The sequence below is a fragment of the Lycium barbarum genome, chromosome 1 (genome assembly GCF_019175385.1).
Source record: "Lycium barbarum isolate Lr01 chromosome 1, ASM1917538v2, whole genome shotgun sequence".
NCBI classification, from domain to species: Eukaryota; Viridiplantae; Streptophyta; class Magnoliopsida; order Solanales; family Solanaceae; genus Lycium; species Lycium barbarum.
The window spans coordinates 64,165,610-64,182,162 of record NC_083337.1 but is presented as its reverse complement, the minus strand read 5'-3'; the positions used below and the strand labels follow the sequence as shown (position 1 = coordinate 64,182,162).

The 16,553-nt window shown below is 38.5% G+C and overlaps 1 protein-coding gene and 1 long non-coding RNA gene across 6 annotated transcripts; both read right to left on the bottom strand.

The window, feature by feature from the left end:
* Positions 1–1,784: 1,784 nt before the first annotated feature.
* On the bottom strand, positions 1,785–4,985 carry LOC132639320 (uncharacterized). The gene is made up of 2 exons (XR_009582101.1): positions 3,440–4,985; positions 1,785–2,045 (listed from the first exon to the last, which is right to left on the bottom strand). It is a non-coding gene; the product is annotated as an uncharacterized LOC132639320 (long non-coding RNA).
* Positions 4,986–6,882: 1,897 nt separating this feature from the next.
* LOC132635733 (methylthioribose-1-phosphate isomerase-like) lies at positions 6,883–12,309 on the bottom strand. 5 transcript variants are annotated; one of them, XM_060352233.1, is made up of 10 exons: positions 12,020–12,309; positions 11,638–11,693; positions 10,222–10,380; positions 10,004–10,103; positions 9,701–9,843; positions 9,271–9,366; positions 9,116–9,179; positions 7,663–7,801; positions 7,322–7,590; positions 6,883–7,180 (listed from the first exon to the last, which is right to left on the bottom strand). In XM_060352233.1, the coding sequence occupies exons 1-10, from the start codon at positions 12,098–12,100 to the stop codon at positions 7,106–7,108; spliced, it is 1,182 nt and encodes a 393-aa protein (XP_060208216.1). In that variant the 5' UTR covers positions 12,101–12,309; the 3' UTR covers positions 6,883–7,105. The 5 variants fall into 5 exon arrangements, with proteins under 5 accessions (XP_060208216.1, XP_060208222.1, XP_060208238.1 ...); XM_060352239.1 differs by having other exon boundaries at positions 9,271–9,363; XM_060352255.1 differs by lacking the exon at positions 9,271–9,366.
* Positions 12,310–16,553: the final 4,244 nt, after the last annotated feature.

Below are 16,553 nucleotides of genomic sequence, written 5' to 3'. Positions count from 1 at the left end.
TGTAGAGGTCCTCTTTGGATTGCGGGTTGATGGAGAGCCACCGTACATTCGGTACGAGCCTCCTCCTGGTCGGACGTGGGTGATAGAGTTGACTAGGCTCACCCACTTCGTGCCTGATGGCGCGGCCTAGATATTCGGACAGAGTTGGGTTCAGCTTAGTGCACTCTGCACTTATTTGGAGGTCTGGATCCGGTTGACGACGGCACCTCACAGGACGATGTTGATCGTCATGCCCGTTTGTACCTGCTTATTATATTCGGGGGCATCTTGTTCCCGAATTCATCGGGTGCCTTTGTCAATTTACGTTACTTGATTTTTTTGGAGCATCTGGACCACTTGGGAGACTACAGCTGGGGCGGTGCTGTTTTGGCGTATCTTTACAGATGCCTGTGCCGAACGTCTATTAGTGCTGTCAGAGATGTGTGTGGATTTTTTGCTCTTCTCCAGGTAATATTTAAGTGTGCGTTCCTTTAATGTCAACAAACCTCTTGAAAAGGCGACTAAAAAATCGTATTTTCTAATATCGCTTACAGTTATGGGCGTGGGAGAGGATGCTGCCTTTTCAGCCCGTACCTAGGCATCACCTCGAGATTGACATGCCTTATGCGAGGAGGTGGACAGCGGGTTTTGACCGAGATGTCGATACGCACCACAGTATTCTTCCATTCCGGGACCAGCTTGATCACATGACGGATGATGCGGTAAAACTATTTAAATTTACATTAATAATTTAATTAAACGTCTTTTCTACATGGTGATCACTGATTTGTATTTATATGTTATGCTGCTATTTATATGGACGTCGTACGCTGCTATATTAGATGGTTTGCCCCCCTTCTGTAGGGCAGATCAGGGGGTTTGGAGGTCGCGGTGTCCATTGATACACCTGGACATCGTAGAGGATCACATGCCCGAGCGTGTCTTACGACAGTTTGGGCATACACAGAGTATACCCCCTGATGTCCGTCATGAGCTCCGACACTACCAGCGGGACGATCGGGCTGCCATTGATGATAATTTTTTGGCTTTCATGGATGTCCAGCTCCACCGTTGGGAGAACAGGTTGGGCACTTTAGCGGTGATCGACCATTTGACTCCCATTGAGCATTACATGCGCTGGTATCATCAGATTACACGCCGATTGATTGGCAACCCAGCTTTGCGTCCCCCTAGGGATGTAGGATATTCAGCACTCGCGGGGCAGTACGAGGCATTGGTAAGTTTATCGTATTTAGATTTATCTAATTTCATTAATTGTTACGTTTTAAAAATAAACTTTTTTTGTTTTTGTTAAACACAAATGCAGCTGGTGGCCGTACAGCGTTTACGCATCTTGGGGTTAGAGCATATGCCTTACCCTGGGCTTGCAGGGCTTGCCGCGGAGATGGTTAGGATTTCCGAGTATGGTATCCGCCAGGCAGACGAGATTAGGCGCATAGCGGAGCCTGTTCCGGAGGCTGAGTATCAGGCAGCACCGGGGGCTCCCAGAGGAGGAGGCCGTGCTGCCGGAGGACGCCGTGCGCGTAGAGGACGCGGCGCTGCTGCTAGAGGACCTGGTGGTGGAGGACTGGTAGATGAGGCGGATGAGGCCGATCCCATTCCAGAGAGCGTTCACGGTCTAGTCCATCCGCAGCCCTTCCAGGCCGGTGGCAGCTCACCTGGAGACTCACTGTCACACCCCAATCCCGACAGGGTGTGATGGGCACCCGACCCCATATCTGGAGCCGAGCGAACCCACTGACTCTTATTACATACATAAACTCTTGAATCACTTAAGAATAAAATACATAGTAAGCTCTCCAATTTTTTTTCATAAGTAAAGTCTATCATCATATAGGACCCGTGACATGAACATAATAACATATTGACTGGCGAAGCCGTCTACAAAGCTGACACTCTATACCCACGACTCTATCTACAAAGTCTCTAACATCGAACAAAACATCATGGCTCATATACTCTGACTCGGCAGCACTCCAGAACAAGTGGAGTCTACCGACCCCGCTGGAACGTCTTCTATGCTAGCTTCACTCGTCTGGGTGTACCTGCGCGGCATGAACGCAGCCCCCGAAGAAGAGGGGTCAGTACGAACAATGTACTGAGTATGTAAGGCAAGAGTAATAACATAAGATCATGGTAGAAGACATAGAGAATAGTATATAGTAAGAACATAACTTGTACCTCTGCTTGCCTCTTAGGGCAGATATCAAGTAAGCTAACTTTCCCTTTTTGCAACGACATATACACATTTACATGTAAACTGCCCAACCATATAGGTACGGGGTACTTCTGTCTGAGCATATCATGGAACAAAAGAGTAACCTGAACATATGAGTGCCCTCGGGGCGGATGTCATGCATGCTTTATCTGGTCATGTCATATCATGTCGTATCATATCATATCATGTCATGTCATATTATATCATATCATGTCATATCATAGTGTGTCACATCATATCATGTCATATCATATCGTGTCATATCATGTCGGGTCATAGCATAGCACCGAACAATGTCGGCTCGCCCACATAGCACCAAAATACATCGGCTCGCCCATATATCCCGCGTCCGGGCATCCCGCGTCCGGGATGATAAGCCAGCTAACCAGGTGGCAATGAAACATGTTTCCCTTCCAATCCTCATGTATCCTTTCCCCCCACCCCATGTACATATTCATATCTCATATACATATATCATATAAGCATGCAGGAGAGCCCAAAGAAAATCATGTATCCATCGGAGTGACGTAAGGTCGGTGACCTCCGATTACATTATGGAATAACCGTGATCGCTTTGTCTCACCTGGAAGGAACGAGTATTTTAGGGCGAGACTATCAACGGAGAATGACATTAGAAGAAAACATAGTATGAAATCATGGGCATCATAGACATCAATTCATGTGCTTTGAAATCTTTAGAGAATAACGTCATGACCAAGGAATAGAATTAAAGATCATGAACTAGTTGGGCACTTTCATACTCACATTGAATTCTTGACTTAAGACACTTGGTCATGGAATCATTCTTGTCATACTTATCATGGACATATTCTCTTCCTTACATCATCATTATCATTATTATCATAGAAATATTCTCATTGAAATAGTTAAAGTACTTGTCACTTGATAAACGGAACAATAAGAAAATTCCGGGAACAATGGGCCCACCTCGGATCAAATGAGGCGGCGTACCAAATTTACGTTCATTACATTTCATGACGTCACTTGTGGGGGTTTTAAGGTAGTCAGGTCATATTTATGCAAGTTCTAGATGCTTCGGAGGTTTTTCCAACATTTCGCACACTTTCTAATTCAATTCCATTGAATGAAAAAGGAGAAACTTTAGGTGCGGATTCCGGAGAATAGAGTTGTCCCCGAGGCTCGTATCCAACCTAGTATGCCTAAGACATGCCAAGCAAGAAAGGATAAAACCTTACATACCTTTTTCCACTCCTTATGCTACTCCAAATTCAAGTTGCAAATCCGCCAAAATCTACAAATTGGTCATATTTACCAAACCTTAATTAGCGCATCTAGAAGTTGAATCTTAAGGTAACATTTGTCTACCGAAATTTCGGCAGCACTTACCCTATAAATACACCATCTCCAAAACTTCAACTTAGCCAATTTAATCAACAACAATCCGGGAATTCAACCCGGTCAAATTATCAACAACAATGCCAACAATCATAATAACAATTTCAATTAACATACTACTTCCTTCAAGACCTTCCAACTCCAACAAAAACAATAACAACCTTATAATTTATATTCGAACAACACCATACTAACAACCTTATATGTCATACATGCAAGAACATCATATTCAATCTTCATAAACTTCTAGAACAAGTTTCCAACAATTACCACCTAAACTAAAATTATTAAGCTTCCATTTTCCATCATAGATTTCACTACAACAACAACCAACATACAAGATCAAATTTGCTCACTCTTCTAGCATCACACGGCCACACATGCACACTACATATTTTCATGAGTTTCATTCACTTCAACATACCACAACAATCATGATACTAAGTAAAATTAATTCATCATTTCTCCACAAATGCAACTAAATTCAGCCAACACCATACTCATACGGCCACACTTCAACATTCATGTTTTCATGTTTCTCATTCATTTACACATCCTACAATATACACAAGCATCCATAACATATAAAGAAGATTTGTTCTGACCTTTTTTTCCTTCAACTTTCCTCTTGGTTAAGATTATGAATTTGTACAAATGGATGATTTTCTTGTTCCAACAACTCTTCCATGTTGTAGAGGGTCTTCCAATTGGTGGGATTGCTAGGAGAAAATATTTTTTTGTGATCAATTTCCATGGCATGAATTTTTGGGGTCTTGGCCGAAATGGCCCTTCCCCTTTCTTTCTTCTTTGTTCTTTAAAATTCTAGAAATTTCTAGGAAATGTTATGAAATAAAGATGGCTTAGTCGTCTTTTAAGCTTATTCATTAAGCTTCTAATTGGGCCTAAGCCCACCCCCTTTGAATGGCCCAAATGGCCTCTTTAATTGCAAGCCCACCTTTTTTTTTTGTCCTACAATTTATGAAAAATTATTTTTCAAATTTCAAATTTGCCCTTCGTCTTCCTCCATATTTCCACGAGTCGTATTGCGAATTTCCCTTTATGCCCTTGACCTTTCTTCATATTCCCACTTCAAAATTTTCATAAACAACTTGTACACCAAACAAGATCAAAATTATAGTCTTGTTCTTAATCTTCCGCAATTATCTTAAATTATCTGAATGCGCAAAAATGCGGGATATAACACTTACCTACGTTTACGCCGGCGCTCTTACTTGCTGAGATACCCGGGTCTTCATCACAGCCGAGCCATAATGCATACATGGAGAAGCGTGATAACGTTGATTGGGCGGCGTTACGCGCTTCATTAGCTGATGAGCGGCCTGTGAGGAATTTAAAGAGAGCTCGAATTCTCGACTTTGATCAGTTTTTGATCCCGGTTAGTATTTAAAATACTTATTTGTTCATTTAAATTATTTATTTTAAATATATATATATATATATATATATATATATATATATATATATATATATATATATATATATATATATATGTGTGTGTTATTCATTATTTAGTAATATTTTATATTTTAGGATTCGGCGCCAGCAGGTCCATCAGAGCCACCCACTCAGCCTGCCGAGGCAGAGGTGTCTTCTCATGAGACTACCGAGGCGCATGTAAGTTTTTTACTTAAAACTAATTTTATTCAATATAAGGTCAATATTTAATATACATATTTGATCATTTAAAGTACTTATTATTTCATTTTTTTCATATTTTAGGATTCGGCGCCAGCGGGTCCATCAGAGCCACCCACTCAGGCATTTTCTCATGGGTCTGTCGAGCCAGCAGTGTCTTCCCATATGACTACCGAGCCACGGGTAAGCTTTTTATTAAAATTTATTTTATTCAATATAAGGTCAATATTTAATATACATATTTGATCATTTAAAGTACTTATTATTTCATTTTTTTCATATTTTAGGATTCGGCGCCAGTGGGTCCACAAGAGCTGCCCATTCCGAAGCATTCTCATCAGCCTGTCGAGGCAAAGGTGTCTTCTTATGAGACTACCGAGGCGCATGTAAGTTTTTTACTTAAAACTAATTTTATTCAATATAAGGTAAATGTTTATTTAATTTTTATAACCTTTACTTGGACTTCGAAACCTTTACTTGGACTTCGAACAACATCTCATCCAGGAGACTACCTCATATTCACCATCACACCCATTTCAGGAGGCTACAGACCCATCTCAGGAGCCTTCTCAGGTGCCCGTTGACACACAGGTTTGATTAAATAAATAATGTTAATGTATTCAACATAAATAAGAAATGGTACTAATATTTATATATTTTTCAAGTTCATCCTTCGGCGCCTGCGGTGGCGACTCCCGACGAGGAAGAGGTCGAATTTCCAAACCCAGCTCAGCCTGAGGTTCTGAACGTGCTAGCGGGACAAGATCCCAAGAAGAAACACGTTCTACTTAAGGGCGCAAGGGCTAGAGAAAGAGGAGATGATCACAACTTAGAGCGCCCGGTTATTAAGAGAAAAAAGGGCGACGAAGACGATGGCGAGGGCGGTGGGGATGGTATGAGCCTTAGGCCTAAGGATAGTCTCCGGCATACTACATGTGGGACCCATCCTCGATAGTGTATATACATTAGTGTTGTACAATTTATCGTAAATATTATATATTTTTTGCATATTTATAAATATTATCATTAGTCTTTATTATTGATAATAAAAAAACGTGACACATTCGAAATAAAGTTAAGCATTAATTTAAAAATAAGACGAAACCTTAAAAGATAAATAACTTAAAGCTAATGACTACAAGTCTTCAAACAAAAAAAAACTTCGAGCACTTTTCAACTATTAAAACGACAATTTAAAGTATCACGTATTCTTAATGTGTTGAGCCTATTTTATTAATTGTACAAATATAACTGGAGTTCTATATAAAATATTGAAGTTTCGGAATCTCAAAGCATGATTAATATACGGCTAAACTACGTAAAAAAGATAAATTACGTAAAAAGGAGTGAATGGAAATGGGACTCCTATAACGTATTATTTTACTGCGTTATAGGAGTTTCTCTCCCTCCTATAACGCGGTAAAATAATGCGTTATAGGTCGGACTGTATTTCTTATAGCGCATTATTTTACTGCGCTATAGGACTTGACAGGTCCGTCTCCGTTAGTGCTATAGCGCAGTAAAATACTGCGCTATAGGTACTTTAGTAATTTTTTTTTTATTGGGGTATTTTGGTTCAAAATGTTTTTTTTGGAGGCATTTTGGTTCCGGACTCCCTCAAAGACGGGGTATCTGAGGAAAAAAGGGAGCTCTGCTGCTGTACATAGTACAATTATTTCTCTCCACATCATTGTACAATTTTACATGCTCTAGGAGGAGCAGAAGATTAAACTTTATTGAGTCCTTTAAACACTTACAGCTGAGAACTGAATGCTGATAGTACAAATGGGATACTAAACGAAAGACAGAATGAGGACATAAGAAATATCACATGACTGACCAATTACACCAACATCACAAGTCTCCTGATGTCTTGCGCACAAATTCAGCAATATCAAAAGTATCAGCCCCATTCTTTGTGATAACACCCTATTGAAACAGTTGTCATTTGTTAGAATAATAGTTTGTCATTGCCAGAAGATAGTCTATGGTACAGTTTAGTGCATCAATGCACACCGTGGGTGCAAGTGTAGAGATAACCAGAGAAGAGAGGAAGTATCAATAACTAACCTTGTCAGTGATGATACCACTAATCAAATTAGCAGGAGTGACATCAAATGCCGGGTTCCAAACAGATATACCAGAGGCAGCAACTTGTTCACCTAGTCCTCCACGTGTATGCAACAGTTCCTTTGGAGATCTTTCTTCGATCTCAATTTGTTGTCCAGTAGAAAGGGATAGATCGATAGAAGTCAAAGGAGCCGCAACATAAAATGGAATACCATGATGCTTAGCAGAGACAGCTAAGCTATAAGTTCCAATCTTATTGGCAGTATCACCTACAGCAAGAGAAAAATCCTCCAATTCAGGTTTGGAAGCCAAAGGCAGATGTGAAAGTAACTTATAATTACCATTAGCAGTGACACGATCAGCTCCAACAATGACAGATTTCACTCGACCAGCATTCATTAATGCAGCTGCAGCTGAATCTGCTATAAGGGTGGCTGGTATGTTCTCATGAACCAACTCAAATGCAGTGAGTCTGGATCCCTGCCATTAAATGAAGAGAGAATTCTAACATTTTCTGAACCTTCCCTGGCTGGGGGGCATCATGACTCACTTGTCAAATAGCAAGGTCTTATACGGGGGAAATCAGAATAAGTTACCATCATATTTTAGTTTACACTTGTTATTGAACATCTGATTCTTTAGTACATGACTACTGAATTTTGCAGTCAAGAACAATATGTATATGTTAATCCAATAGAAAATATGCAAGTCTGCAGTTGCTCTGGTTATAGGAAAATAAATGAATGTTTGTCATCCGGACCAAATAAAGCAAAGTACAAAAAAGCTAATCCAGAGAATTCCATTGGAAATGACATCAGTTGGAGTCTCTGTCTCTCTGATGTTTACATGCTAAACAATGTTCGCTAAGTAGCTTCAATTCTGATGTAATGATGAGAAGCATCAACTAAAGAAAAGTTCTAACGTTTTGGGGTACTATGTAGATGCCACAAATCTACAAGGTGGTCAAGGGGACTAGGTAGTCTGTTATAACATTTTGGTAGAGGGCTTTGCACGCTATATAAGGTACTGGGTAGATTATTGAGTTTAGTCTACACAAGAAAATTTAAATCTATAGATTCAGCCAGGTCACATACTGCTTAAGTTGAAAAGACACAAAGACTTTAAGACACTATTGAAGTGTTGTGACAAAGAAGTCAAAGAGGTTGATGCTATGTTTCTCTGAGAGATTTCTCTTGTATTTTTACATATTCATCTGTCAGCCCTGTCTACTCTTGTTTTGAGCATTATTTGCTGATTTCAGCCTGTAACTCTTAGACCTTAGCTTCATGCTATTTCTTCTCGTGGATCTCTCTAGGTTGACAAGAGGGGTTTGCTCAGATGGTAAGCAAACTCCACCTCCAACCCGAAGGTTGTGGGTTTGAGTCACCAAGGGAGCGAAAAGGGGGTAGCTCCTGGCGGGAGAGGGGAAAAAAAATCTCTAGGTTCTGCAGTGTCATATCGCCATTGTATAATACTAGAAATGGAATTCCACAGCTGTTCACCTTATTCGCTGCTGCATAAATTATTTCAAGCAATTTTTAGTTTGTCTTTAGTTGGCGACATGAAGAAAACAATGAATGCATCATATACTCCAACCCACCAGACTAACCCTAATTGCTCCACCAGTTACCAACAGCAAAGGACTATGCATGAAAATGCCAAGTGATGTATCTACCAAGATAACTGCATAAGCACTTCACTTTTAGTTGCATTCATCATTAATTTAACTACAAATTAAAAATTACTTCTGCGAGTGCAGAAAAGTAAAAATTAGCAATAGTAGAAGGTGCCCACCTGGTTGAATGGACGTGTTTCTGTGCAGTAAGCCCTTTCTAGAGCTCCTTGAGCATGAAGTGCCCTGATAACACCAAGAGCAGTTCCATATTCAGCTGTTGCCAGACTATCGAAAAATGAAGAAAATCAGAAATTAGCCATGCAAATAATCATACTTGTCACAATTTCTTTCTGCTTCTTCTCTGTTAGACTTGCACAGAAACCCAATGGCCATTGAAGCGAAACCATTGAATACGAGAGAGGATAACCTTCTTTCACGAGTAATAAAGGAATATTATTGATGTGAAACAAACCAGCATTAAGGAAATGCTGGGGCACAAGCACATCTAAAAGAGAACTTTATTTTTTGATAAGGATCTAAAAGAGAACTTTATAATGTGTGTAAAGAACTATAGCTTCCGATTCTAAACCATACACCATAGTATTGTTGCACCAGAGACTAAGAAAAAATATACATTTGAGCTTTAGATTAATAGCACTTGAGATACTGGAGAAGGTAACTTCAAGTCAAGTATGTCAATGATCCAATCATCAACAAAAATGTGAAAGAAAAGAAAATCAGCACGGTATTTAAAGAAAGGTTACCTTCCAGTGTTGCAATGGGTCAAGATTGTTATCTTCTGATTGTCTGTCAAGTGTTTCTGAAGAAAATTAGCACCATATGACCCAATTGCCTTATTTGACATTACATCATCCTCGAGCATAGCTTCAGTTGCTTCTATGTAAGCCTGATGGAACAGACGAGGGAGTAAGTGTCATGCACCAAAAACAAAGGACAGGTCAATACAATTAGATAGTCAACTGCCTGAAACTAAGTTGCACCATTCTTCAATAGTTTTTCATCAAGCAGGTACAGCTGGCTAATTGTGAACGCAAAAATGTTACCACCTGAAAAACACTCTTGACTTCTTTAGCTTCGGCAGCAGCCTTGTCTATAACTTCGTTGAGCTTAACAGCAGCATCTGAAAGATTAACAGCCGTTGGCCGGCTGCATGTAGGAAATTAAGATTTTTACCTTCTCGTTACTTTCCCCAAAGGCGTCTAGAGCATTGTAACTTTGAAAGACAAGCAGAAACTGCTTTTGACAAATGCTACTTAATAATTACCTTGACACAAGATAATCCAATTTCTTCCGTAGAAAAGTGGCTGCATCATCACTAGTCCCATTAAAAGAAGCTAAATTTGAAACTTCTGCCGCCAAAGACAGGGCAGCTGCTATGGCTATTGCAGGTGCCCCACGGACAACCATTTCCTTAATTGCTTCCCTGGTTCATATGCGGAAAACAACAACAAATGATTACACTCTATGTCAAAAAAAGATTTGTTTGCAGCAGCAGCATAACCTATAGTGGAACAACAAAGGACAAAGGGGGGACAAGATCATTTATCAGGAACAGCAGAAATTTGAGATAAAAAGTTCCCATGTATGATAAACTATCAAGAAATGGAGGTGGGGGGGAAGGGGGGAATCAGAATCATACAATAACCACAAGCTAGCACAACTTCCATTCAGACATATAAAGCTATATGTTTCTTTTTTATAAAAGGTCATTTAAACCTATATATTTCTGCATAGTTCCAGCAAAGAAAAAAGGAAGGTGAATTAATATATCAATACACAAACTGAAGAAAATGTTGGAAAAACTAGTGTTATCTCAAAAAGGAGTGTCTTGGTTTATAAAAGATCTTCTTTTTGTAAAATTACTTTACATATATTAATTATTTAGTAATTTATTTTTCCTTACACAAAATAGTCAAACTAGCCATTATAGGCTTTATGAAAGATTAACCTTTACACTGAAGTAGTCAAACTAGCCGTTAACTAGCCATTAGAGCAACACCTACATATACATGGTATTTTGGAGAAATGAATACAGATTTTCTCTACTCCTTTCTCTTTCTCCTATCTCCACTAAGCTGGGTTCTCTTTCTTGAAACCTGTTGTTTTACTCCCAGTTAACCACAATCCCAAGGGATAGGCCAAATTTTATTATTCTTTGTGGGGGCGAATTATGTTACGGACAGTGTAACAGACACGGCTCAAGCTAAATTCTATTCTCCATATTACTATTTCTAGAAAAGCATCCCCATTCCAAAGTACAAAAGAGTGAGGGATAATAGCAGTTTTGGTCCCTAAATTATAGGTATGTTATGATTTTGATCCTTGTGATATCTAACAAAGCACAATTAACCTTCAATTAATCGAAAAGTGTGTTTTTAGTCCTTTTATGTAAGGAGTATGTTGTATTTGAACTACTTTTAGAACTATATTGCCGTCTATGGAGTAACAGTACAAGCTTAACATAACACATGGGCAATTAAATGGTGGAACGACTAATAATTATGGTAAATTTGTGAATATTTCATAAGCAACGAGATCAAAAATGCACATTTCAATTAATTGGAGGCTAAGTGTGCTTAGTCAGATATCATAAGGATTAAAATTATGATTCATCAATAATTGAAGAACCAAAAATGCTATTGACCCAAAGAGTGAAGAACATATATAGAGGAAAATTTACCAGCCATCTTTTGTATCTTTGATATCCAAATATGTAGTCTCTAAAGGGAGTTTTCTCTGTTAACAAATGATCAAATGTTAATAACACAAGCAACTAGATTTCCAATAAAATTAAATAAAATAAAACAACCTACAAAAGATGAACTTTCATTTTTTTTTCCCCATTAGAAAATTACAACCCTTTTTGTCATAATTCAAGAACCACTTTTTTTAAAACTGGTAAGGTTGGATAATTCAAGAACCACTTCTTTAACCTCCTTTCTCATGATCTCAACAACCAGACAATCATTTTGCCTCTAATTTAACAAGCAATAAACAAGAAACTCATGCTCTACTAAAATGAATACACTGATTAACAAAAAGAAAAAGGAAAATGAATAAACCTGATCTAGTAGGCGAAGTGAACCTCGCTTATAGCAAATGGACTGCAGTGTTTTATCTCCTTCAACTCCATTAATTCCCATAACTTGAAAATAATTACTACTATAAAAGTTTGCCTGAAAGAGTTATATTTAAAGTCGACTACTCGATTCAATGAATAATCAATTACAGTTGGAAAAGAGAATCTGTTTTGTTTGACTATATATGTGCTGTGATTGAGGGTTAGGGTTGGTGGGAGAATACTGAATAGTCCGTGTACTGCCTCGTTTTCCTTGTGCACAAACTATTCTCTACACATTTTTTAAATAAAAAACTTTTTCCAACGAATCTATTAAAAAAATGCATTGGTTTGGTTAGGTGCTCATCAGAATTAAATAAAATCAAAGCAAAAGACATAAATTAACCCTTAAATTATACCTCAAATGTCGATATCACACTTAATTTTACGAGTGACTTATTACATACCTAATATATGGAAAAGTGATACTCCATCTGTTTCAATTTATGTGAACCTATTTCTTTTTTAGTCCGTGCCAAAATGAATGACATTTTTCCTAATTTGGAAACAAATTGTCACGACCCAACTAGAGTGCCATGACAAGTACCCGGAGCTGGCTACCGAACATCACTTATCATGCTAACTATCACACCCATCCTGAACCAATATAGCTTCTCAAAGACTTACTTACTATGAAATGATCACCAAACGTCTCCCAAGAACATGCATATATACATAGGCTCATACGGCTACAAAATGATGTACAAAGTATATGCTAAAGAGGTCATATAACATCGATTACCCACACATGAGTATCTACGAGCCTCTAACTGAAATACTGAAATCTTAAGGACGGGACAGGACCCCGCCATGCCCTAATATGTGCACAAAAGAATATACCAAGAAGTGGAAACTCCGGAGTAGTGGAGTGCTCTTGCAAATCTGCTGAATAAAGCTCCTAAGCGTCTGCGCCGTCTCCCTATCTACTTGTGGGCATGAACACAGCGTCCATAAAAGAAAATGACGTCAGTACGAACAATGTACTGAGTATGTAAGGCATGTACAATAACATAATAGAGCAATAAGAGACCATAAGATAAAGAGATAACCTGTAACTGATTGCCTCTTAAAGCGGAATCATGCATGCTACTTTTATAATAAACATCGTCATATCATGTATACCTATATAAACTGCCCGACCATATAGGGATGGTGTGATCATCATTAGCCGACGTCCGGGGTAAACATCTCAAGCCGCCCACTAGTGGTGTCTGCCCGGCCAATTAGGCATGGTGTAATCATCATCATAGCTGCCCATTACGCCTATCGTAGTGGTGACTGCCCGGCCAACTAGGCACGGTGTAATCTTACATATACATAATATGAAGCATGCATGAGAACTCAAGTAAAAGCTGTAACTTTATCGGAGTGACGTAAGGTCGGGAACCTCCGATTACATTATGGAATAATCATCATCGCTATGTCTCACCTTGAAGGAACTAATATCATGAGGTGAGGCAACAACAAGAAATAACATCAATGAAATCATAAAGATAGGATTATTAGGCCCATAACAACATCATTATCATCATCATTATCATGGAACATATCTCATTTCTATATCTCATTTCTATCTCATAAGAAACTCTTAAGAATCATGAACTTTCAACTTTTGGGATGTAAGAAGGTCATGGAATATATAGAAAGGAAATCGTAATAGAGGAGGCATGCCTTTGAAAGAAAAGGGACTAGCCTTACATACCTTTACGTCTCCTTAACGACTAAGCGTTCTCCTTCCAAGCTCACAACTCTACATTCAAGAGAATTCGTACTATATTAGATCATTAGAAACATGCTTGAGTCTAAGCTACGGCGACTAAGAGCTAACGAAAATTGGGCAGCATTTCCTTTATTTCGACAACATTTTCCATATAATAAACAACTCCCAAACATCAATAGCAACACCTATGATATCATAATCAATAGATTTATCAAGTTAAACTTTATTCAATCATCACAATTCCCTTTCAAAATCATCCACAACCATAGCTACAACACAACACCATATCCCTACCTATTCTTCTCCTCTGGGCAGTAACGAGGGATCCATTGAGATCGATTCAAATTGGACATACAAATTTTCATTTTATGAGAGTATATGCATGCAAGATGTATTGGGGGTACAAAAAGAATCCTACAACACAACACCATATCCATTCTCATATAGTACTTCCTCAACGACATTAACATCATTCATAACAAGATTATACTCATCTCATACTAAGAATCATGACTCAAATTAACTTACTATTCAAAACACCATTATTACTATATTTTGAGCTCATATTCTACTTCCTCCTCTAATCCAAGTCATTCAACCACTCAATACTTTTAATAACATGAAGTAGATGTAAAACCCACCTTTGATTATATAGGAATGATCTTTGGATGAAGATACTTCACTTGAGAAAACCCCAACTAATTCTGAAGGGAACCTTGACCTCCACAAACCCTAGTGATCTTCTCTACACTTGATTCTCTTGGTTTTTGATGTTAAATCTTTGATCTCTATTGAATTTGCGTTGATATGGTGTGTGGAATATTCTAGAGGTCTCAAGAAGTGTGGAGGAGGTGGAAAATGAGAAATTAGAACTTGGGTCCTCTTTATATAAAAAAAATAAGAGCTGCCCGTAATGGATTATACGGACACTTATACTGTCCGTATAAGTGATCGTATAATCTCTCCAGTGATGACCCTTCACTAAGACTGTTATACGGACCATTATACGGACCGTATAAGTGGTCGTATAACTTACTTCTTCCCGAACTTGTTCTCGTCGATTCGTTTGATCTCAAATCCTTATGAAATCTTCTTGGCACTTACATAACACCTCGTTAACCAACAATTTTATGATTGTTGTTAATGAAATTGGGAGATGAAAATGCGTTACGAATATTTATGTTCAAGATTAGAGGTTTCAGATGAATTATGGTTCTGGGGGAATTTTTGTATATTTTGTAAATATTTTGTATAATGATATGGAATACTTCCGGATTGTGTTGGAATGATTTTGATTAGTAAATGAATATGGAAATGTTGATATTAGCTTGGAATTGTGAAGTTGGAATGGAAGTTGTTGCACTATGTGGAAACGAAGACTATTTATGTTATAGTGTGTTTTGTGATGATTGTTGATGTTGTTGGTATTGTTGTGTTGTTGTTGTTGATATTCTGGGCCGAGATGATTCTCGGGGATGTTGAATTTATACGGGAAATGCTGCCGAAATTACGGTAGACAAATATGGACTTAAGTTTGAAGTCTTAAAAGCTTGTAACTCATATTTGGTAACTATGACCAATTGTAGATTTTGGAGGAAACGGGAGTTGAGTTTGGGCGAGCGTAAGATGCAAGTAAGGTATGTAAAGCTATCCCTTTCCTTCTCTTGGCATGTCCTAGGTATACTAGGTTTGGATTTGAGCCTCGGGGGTTATTCTGTTCATAGAAATCCGAGTCTGATTTTGGGTACTATTCATTCAATATAATTGAACTATAATCCTTATGTTTTGTTGGAAAACTGTTCAAACATGCATAACTTGCACAAATGTGATCGAATCGCTTTGAAACTTTCATGGATGACTCCATAGAATCTAACATTTGTAAATTTCGTACGCCACCTTGACTTTACCCGAGGTGGGCCCACTAGTCCCGAGACTTTCTTCGTTTGTCTTACTTGATCTATTTTTGTATGATATAAAAAGGGGACTTTTGCCTATGAATTTAAGGCTCCGTTTGATTTGCTCCATAAGTTATTTGAGAGCTCCTTAATATGAATGATACTAAATTCTCAGAAAATGGCTTATGAGGTATTTTTCGAAAGTTTTGTAAATCTAAAGGCTCATATCTTTTGTATACTAATTCCGACAGACTCGATACTTACTTTGAGCTTTCTGATCTCAATATATATATATGTATATGTATTTATTTGTCGAGTCTTGGAATTTAATTGTGTATATGCATATGGTTTCCGCACTACTCTGCTCGTGCCTATTACTATGATATCGTTCGCCGGTTCCCGGGCCGATTTTGTGATCGTGCGTATTATGACATATTCGGCAGTATGATGTGTTACGATTCCCGAGACCTCGCCATAGGGCCGGGTACTGTTTATGGAGTTATGCTGTGATATGGCTTATGATATGCTTTGATGATATGATATGTTGTGATGATATGTTGTGTTCGGGGTTGTACGGAGATTTGAAACCTTCTGGAGTATGCTGTGTTGTGGCACCAGCGTCGGAGTGGTGACCACGTTCCTGAGCCTTATGCATGATTTTCTGTTTGCATTATGTACATGTGTCTTCAGTACAGATTTTGGATATATTGATCCGGTATTCTCTCTCTGTACCCTTCACTTCAGTTATGGTTTGGATTTCTGTACTTTGTGCTTTACATACTCAGTACATCTTTCGTACTGACCCCCTTTCTTCGGGGGTTGCGTTTCATGCCCGCAGGTATAGAGGTTCGTGATCTGTCAGT

Bases quoted from the DNA above. Each gene is read 5' to 3' on its own strand.
- LOC132635733 (XM_060352233.1), bottom strand. From the start codon at position 12,100: ATGGGAATTAATGGAGTTGAAGGAGATAAAACACTGCAGTCCATTTGC. The intron at 9,180-9,270 runs GTATGATTATTT...TGGTGTTATCAG, and splicing joins GCAGAAAGAAATTGTGACAA to GGCACTTCATGCTCAAGGAG. The intron at 7,802-9,115 runs GTGGGCACCTTC...ATTTAATGGCAG, and splicing joins AAACACGTCCATTCAACCAG to GGATCCAGACTCACTGCATT.